This window comes from Euphorbia lathyris, chromosome 8 (assembly GCF_963576675.1).
Source record: "Euphorbia lathyris chromosome 8, ddEupLath1.1, whole genome shotgun sequence".
NCBI classification, from domain to species: domain Eukaryota; kingdom Viridiplantae; phylum Streptophyta; class Magnoliopsida; order Malpighiales; family Euphorbiaceae; genus Euphorbia; species Euphorbia lathyris.
In genome coordinates, this window is record NC_088917.1 from 18,249,635 (window position 1) to 18,256,845 (window position 7,211).

The 7,211-nt window shown below is 34.2% G+C and overlaps 1 protein-coding gene across 1 annotated transcript; it reads right to left on the minus strand.

Annotated features, from left to right (window-relative positions):
• Nucleotides 1-210: 210 nt before the first annotated feature.
• Nucleotides 211-6,338, minus strand: LOC136202751 (probable boron transporter 6). The gene is made up of 14 exons (XM_065993594.1): nt 5,891-6,338; nt 5,256-5,407; nt 5,069-5,151; nt 4,771-4,963; nt 4,511-4,649; nt 4,234-4,399; nt 3,961-4,127; nt 3,625-3,798; nt 3,426-3,521; nt 3,220-3,336; nt 2,823-3,142; nt 2,290-2,566; nt 1,795-1,932; nt 211-831 (listed from the first exon to the last, which is right to left on the minus strand). The coding sequence occupies exons 2-14, from the start codon at nt 5,357-5,359 to the stop codon at nt 805-807; spliced, it is 2,001 nt and encodes a 666-aa protein (XP_065849666.1). The 5' UTR covers nt 5,360-5,407; nt 5,891-6,338; the 3' UTR covers nt 211-804.
• Between the last annotated feature and the right edge of the window lie 873 nt (nt 6,339-7,211).

Sequence of the window (7,211 nt, forward strand, 5' to 3'; positions counted from 1 at the left end):
AAAGGGCGGTCCGGTGCACTATGCGTCCCCGTTGAGTGAGGGTCCAGGGAGGGGTCCCATCACAAGGGTGCATTGAAGGCAAACCTTTCCCTGCCAATTTATTTGGCAAGAGACCGCTCCTAAGACTCGAACCCGTGATCTCTTTGGTCACACAACAATAACGTTTAGTTTGACACTATAAAAATGAAAAATTCTAAAAATTCCAAAAAGTAAAAGAATTAAAATTACTTATAATAAGAGAAAAACCTCGGGGCTCTCCATAGCGCAAAGGAAAACCTCAATCACAGGTTTAACAAAAAGTAAAAGCAAAATGATTTTTTTAATGACATAGAAGTTATTTTTGTTGGTGATTCTGCCAATAAGATTGCTCAGCCATAGCTGCTTATCCCTGTCAAGAACTTATGAAATGTTCAGAACCTCCAGATTTTATTCTTCAGACTCTGTTTCCCTTGCTTTCAAAAGAAAAAAAAATCCAAAAAAAAAAAACAAAATAGAAATAAACTGAAATAAAATTGTGTTATATATTCGTCTCCTCCTTCGAAGTTTGATATATTCTGTTTCTCCACCATAAATTTCAACCATTCTCTCTTACCCCATTCCCTTATCTAATTAATTCTACCTCATTCCCTTTTAAAAAATATCAATATTCCTCTTTCCCCCTCTCAAAAGAATAAAATTAATGGTTTTTTTTTTTTTTTTTTGGGCGTATATCTTCAAATGTTGTTTCCTTTGTTCTGTATATCATATTTGGTCACATGCTTCAGTGCTTCTATATAAGGTTGTTCCTCAGTCCATATCCATCATCTATGTACCAGAACCCTCTGGATAAACCTGCAAGTTTAGTGTCCCATATTTTGTTAGAACAGGGTCCTATTTAAAGAATTAAACTGCAATTCTGCACTCATGGATAAGGTACCAAAGAATTATCAATTTAGGCTCCATGTACAAAATAGCACCAATTTAGGGTTAATGTTTTAAAAAAAAAATACCAATTTAGGTCTCGATAACAAAATATGACACATCATAGAGAAATTGATATAAATTGGTACTCTTTTTTAACGAAGTAATATGAATGGCGTGTCATATTTTGTTATCGAGACCTAAATTGGTACTCTTTTTTAAACGTTAAACCTACATTGGTGCTATTTTGCACGTGGAGCCTAAATTGGTACTTCCTAAAAAAACCATAGGCCTATTTTGATACCTTATCCCTAATATTATTAAGTGACTCCATGTTGTCTTCAACATTTCTTAAATCAGTATTTGATGATTTCTGCAATTCTGTTAAAAATACATCCATGCCTTGAACTACAATGCTATTAACATTATAGCTACTAACTTCATTTCATGATATAAAAATCCTTAAACTTTACAATATCATAACATTAAAGTCTAAATTATAAAACCTGTTATAAGAATTATAGAAATGATGATCTGGATAAGTTTGACTACATGATTGATTCTTTTTTATCCATGACACTATAATTATAGTCAAATACCTAATCTCAGGTCATCATTTCGTTAAATTTTTAATGGATTTTCTTTGATTTAGACTTTAATATTACGATAATGTAAAGTTTAAGTACTTTTATGTTACAAAATAAAGTTTTAGAAGCCTTAATGTTAGGGTCCCTGTAATTCAGGAGTAATGGATGTATTTTACCTGTTAAATAAGAGCAACATTTCTTTAATGTCTACACATTGGGTCACTAGTAATATTAAAGGCTAAATTTTTTTCCTTAGAAAAGCATTTCTAGAAACGCAATTAAAAAGGTAAGTAAGAGCATCTCATGCCTGATATGGTTTTTCTTCCTTGGAGCTTAATGCTCTAAACTTCAGTTCTCCTCTGCGTGTAGTCATTTCATCTAACATCTCACCATCACAAAAATCATCTTCACCTGAATCAGCCTGCGTATCTGGTGTTTCTCCCTCCTGCACAATTCATAACAAACATGCCAATGGAATGTTTAAGTTACAACTGGGGCTATCAATTTTTGATACGACAACAATATTTAAAGACACGATCCGTCTGACACGATTATCATTTTTCTTGCATGTATATCAAATATAATCATGTGTATATCATATAACACGATTATGACACTATAACCCATTTTATACTCATACACTTACAACACAGAAAAATGTAGTGCTGCTTTGTGTTGCATAATTTGCTTGGAAGAAAAACTCAAATACATCTTCAAAAGTTTAGTTTTCGCTTTATTTAATCACCTTTTTTTTTCTTTTTCATAGTTATTAACATTAAGAGTGTTGTGTTAAAGATGGTACCATGAGCGCAAGACTCCGACATCGTGGAGTGCCAGCAATTTCTCCATAACTTGCAGCATCGAGTTCTTGAAGGTACTGAGGAGGAAACAGCTTCGGAAAGATTGAGTGCCTTATGCTAACGAGAATGAAGAATGGTAGTGGGAACAAAACTCCGCCTATCGGTATCCATGTCACTCCAAAGCAAATCAAAAGGTATACAAACTGGAAGAGCGTAAATATAGCAATGTGCTTGAATGGCACCAACTCCACAAATGAAGCATGATCACCTTCCAATACTCTGTCCACAAAAAGAGGAATTAAGATTACAACTATGTTCTACAATTCCTACATAATGCATGATTTGCCGTCTTATCACCTAAGTACTTGAGATGTTACTACAAACATTGAAAAGTAAAATATCCAATTCTATTGTTGGTTATTTGACTAATTTATTTCCTTGGTTTGAGATTTTTACTTTTATGAATGCTATACTCTTAGAAATAGTGTGCTTGTTTGCTATACGAGTTTTTTAACTAAGCAAAAGTATGACTTACTTGTAACGGCGGTTCGGAGGCACAAAAAGCAGTAATATCCTTTCCCAAAATTGATTTCCTGGGAGACTATCAATGGCCATGTAGGCAAAGTATCCCCAGAGTACTGATGTAGGTATCCTATTTATTATAGGAATAGCACATGTTGCTAATCCAACAAGCAACGATTGTAATAGATTACTTAATCTCTGTTCATTAACTCTTACAGGCAAGCAATCATCGATGTGCTTATCTGGATCAAATTTTTCATTTGCTTCCCCTCCATGATCAGGTTGCATCACAGCCTCTTTCAAGTCCTTCAACTCCTTGTCTACTGAAGCAGGCTGCAATAAGTCCATATTAAGTATAGCATTCAGAAATATTTATCTTCAAGCAAGCTTACAGACTTAAGGGAACTCACATGTGACGCGCTGTCCATTTCTATAAAGACCTCATGCATCCTCCCATATATTTCTGAGTTGCTTGCTTTCTGTTCAATGCATTGCTTTGCACTCTTTACCATTCTTTTTCGGATTAACTGCAAATTGTGTTTGCATTCATTAATAAAACTGGGTTTTGAAATTGATATGTAATCCAAAGCTAAAACAATTATAACTGGCATGATACCTGCTTCTTCAGAACAGCAAGACTCTTAGTGTGCATAGGTGATTGGGGGAGCACACCATTTGAGGGAGGTAGTCCAAGCAACCCGCAAATTAATGTCTAAAATCATAAATAACAAGCAATTAGCAAGTCTAAAATCTGCATAAAAGTGGGAAATTAACTTCCTAGGAAAATCAAAATGTAACATGCATTCATCAAATACCATAAGTCCAAGCAACAATATATCATAATGGTAAGCTGATGGATTTTTGAGATTGAATTCCTTTTGTTGTGCCATCTGTGAAGCTACACTGTGATCGAAGAAGTATAGACCTGCAATCATAATTGCTGGTACAATAGCAGCAAAGATATAAACCACCGGAACCTTGCCCATATCCTACAATTTGATCAATAACATCATTTCAGCACACTTATCGCGTAATGTGAAAAGCAAAACTATGACAGAAATGATACGTATATAAGATTCTATAGGCTTTGAAAGCCAGTCAAATCCTTAGTCATATAATATTTAAGCAGTAAATTCACCCTCTAAACATACCCCAATCACCGTCCAGTGATAAACTGATGTAGAATCCCAAAGAAGTGGACTGTGTAACATCCTGGGAACTCCAGTGGGAAGTTTGCTGGGCACACTATAAGACATTGCACTCCACAACAAGACCATTAGGGGAACCCCATAGTCTGCAATGAAACTTCGAAGCCACCCTGCAACAAAAATAGAAAAGAATATGAAAACATTCCAGATTAAACATTTTATTTTATGCATTATTTCATAGTTAAAGTGACAACAATGTCACTACAGCTCTTTTACCTATGCCATATGGCCAAGACCTTGCCTTTCTGCTTTTAAGCGCAGTGAAGAGCAAACCAAATGAAAAAATTATTCCGAGCAACCCATTAACATACAGCCAATAGAATTGGTTTTTTTCCTCTTGGGGATTTTCATGTTTGGGCATACTGAATTCACTAACAACTCCCTGCGTATAAAAAATAAACATAGTAAATAAATATAGAGAAATTGATATAAATAGTCCACTGCGAACAAACTACCATAAAATATGCCAAAAACCACGTAGAACAACCAGTACCTTGATAGCCTCTTGAAGGAAAAGAACTGTAATCAACATTCCAAAAAGCTCCCCTCCTACTCTTGTAAATTTGATGATAACGTTACCGGCGTTAAAAATTGCTAACAGAAAAAGCATAATTGATGTCCAAACACAAACCCTGTAGAAATTTGAGGTAGTAACAAATCAACAAAAAGACCAATGCTAGTTCAAGGTTTTCTTTCCTCTTTTTAGAGAACACCTTGAATGAAACAGAGAATAAAAAGAGAGAACTCCCTTACCAAGCAGCCCAGGCTAAGAACAATTTCTGGCCTAAATCTTCCCTTCCTTTGCAGAAATTGTACAAATAAGTGTACATTATAATAGTGGGTTCTGCAACTCCTACTATCAACAGAGGCTGGCCACCAATAATTGAATGGATTATCCCACAAATAGCAGTAGAAATTAGAGTTTCCACTGTACTCAAACTTCCATCTAACAAAAGCAAACATAATAGTCAGGATATATAGTTCTAAATACACAAAAGCTATGATTTAACACGGCTTCATTTGAATGACAACAGTAAATTCAGTGAACTACCTGTCTCCCTACTTAATTGTTCTCCAAAGGCAATTACGGGAAGGGCAGAAGCAAAAAAGATATAAGTTGTTGGAGCTAATATTCTGAGGGGGAAAAAGTTGAAAAAAATAAAATAACGAAGATTATCAAATGGAGATCTCACAAGGATATATGTACATTGCTCAAGAGTATATATAAAACTGTGTACCTAAAGCCTGAACGAAGTGCATTGCTCCAATCATCCTTGTAGCATGCAGCTCTCCCTTTCAAATCTTTTTTTATTCCTTTGAATGGAGGCATGAAGCTCTCCATTCTGGACGACTAGAAGTTGTAAGTTATCGTTGAATAATGAGAAAACCCCTGCACATGCCTTATATCAATTAGTTTGTAGATTACAATGGCGATGACATATGCAAAGAAAATAATAATAATAATAATAATTTTTTTTTGCCGGCAGTTAATCATATTTCTAAAAAGACCAAGTAATAAACTATATTTTACTCTGTTAAATAAGGAGAGTAAGCGAAGATACAGAAAAACTGAAAACAGGAAAGGAATATACCGATCTTGAAAGAATTTATAAATACATAAACAAATGGCGTAAACATTAACAATAATAAAAAGATTCAGAAAACATTAATAAATAATAGAATTTTCTCGGCAACCAAACAGAGCCGGAGACATTCCTACATGCACGTTAAGCGGCCCCGCTTCCGCATTATACAGGATTATAAAACAAACAAATCAGAATCTCATTCGAATTGAAACACATCGAAGCGCGCATTGGTACGAATCATAACACATTAAAATGATAAATGCATGTCGCTAGAGATATCAACAAACCTGGCGAAAAACTATTCCGAACAAGGAAAATGGGATAGAAAGCGATGGCGCCGGAGGAAGACGAGGACGAGGAGGAAGCAACGAGACGTCTGAGTCCGGTGAGTTTCTTTCTATAAATGCGAGCTTATTTCAGTTTTTCTCTCCGCCTCAGGATTATCAAACAAACAAATCAGAATCTCAATCGCATGAAACACATTGAAAATTTGGTACGAATCAGAACAGATTAAAATGAAAAATGCATGTGGCTAGAGATATCAACGAGCCTCGCGAAAACTATTCCGAAGAAGGAAAATGAGATAGAAAGCGGTGGCGCCGGAGGAGGAGGAAGTAAGGAGACGTCGGAGTCCGGCGAGTTATTTTTTTCTACAAACGCGGGCTTATTTGTAGTTTTGTTTTCCTCTCTGCCTGCCTCAGCACCCTCCCAAAACGAGAGAGTAGTGCGCGTCGCCAAGTCAAACCTTAAAAGCGAGAGAAAAATACCAGAATCAGCGTTTGGCATTTGATTTAAAACGGGTGGGCCCAACTTTATACGGCCCTACTTAATCGGAAGGTACACTTACGTGGCATGATTTGTTTGGATTTGTTAGTCGGCGCGTTTACCCGTGTCCTTTAGTAGGATTCCAGGTAAATTACATTAAAATAATGAGCAAAGAATTTATTAATTCTATTTTTTTCGAAACAATTTATTAATAATTCTTTTTTTGATAAAAATAATTCTATCAAAAGGAACCTTTTAAGTCATATACCAAATATATATATATATTTTTTTTGGTAGAAATATATATATATATATATATATATATATATAAAAATAAAAGGAAAAAAAAAACATATTACCTTCTGGTCTTCTAAAAAAAATCGATTAGAAACTATTAAAACCATCTATCAAATTTTTAAACTAAACAAAAATCATCGATACATTCTAAGTAAAAACCATCAATTGAGATTTAATAAAAAATCATTAATTTCGAACTTTTTCTTTCAAATTCATTTTGAACCAACACATATCATTACAGTCCATATACAATTACCGTTTCTAATTTTAAAATAGATGTAGACTCAATTGATGATTTTTACATTGATGATTTTCATAGTTTAAGGTTCTAATTAATTTCAAGTTTTAGTTTATAAAGCAAATGATGTACCGTTTGGTACACGGAATAGAATAAAATGAAATAGAATAACTATTCACTGAGAATAGAATACGAGAGAATAGAATAGTTATTTTTTAAGAATAATTATTTTTATATTTGGTTAAAAGAATGAAATAAGTTGGAATAACTAGTTTTATAAGTCAAATGATATTCTTAACCTGACAATA

What these genes read in the sequence shown, in the direction of transcription:
- LOC136202751 (XM_065993594.1), bottom strand. Translation starts at nt 5,359, where the DNA reads ATGGAGAGCTTCATGCCTCCATTCAAAGGAATAAAAAAAGATTTGAAA. An exon ending in ATCACTGGACGGTGATTGGG is followed by an intron (nt 3,799 to 3,960) that starts GTATGTTTAGAG and finishes ATCAAATTGTAG; the next exon opens with GATATGGGCAAGGTTCCGGT. An exon ending in AGGAAGAAAAACCATATCAG is followed by an intron (nt 832 to 1,794) that starts GCATGAGATGCT and finishes CTAAACTTGCAG; the next exon opens with GTTTATCCAGAGGGTTCTGG.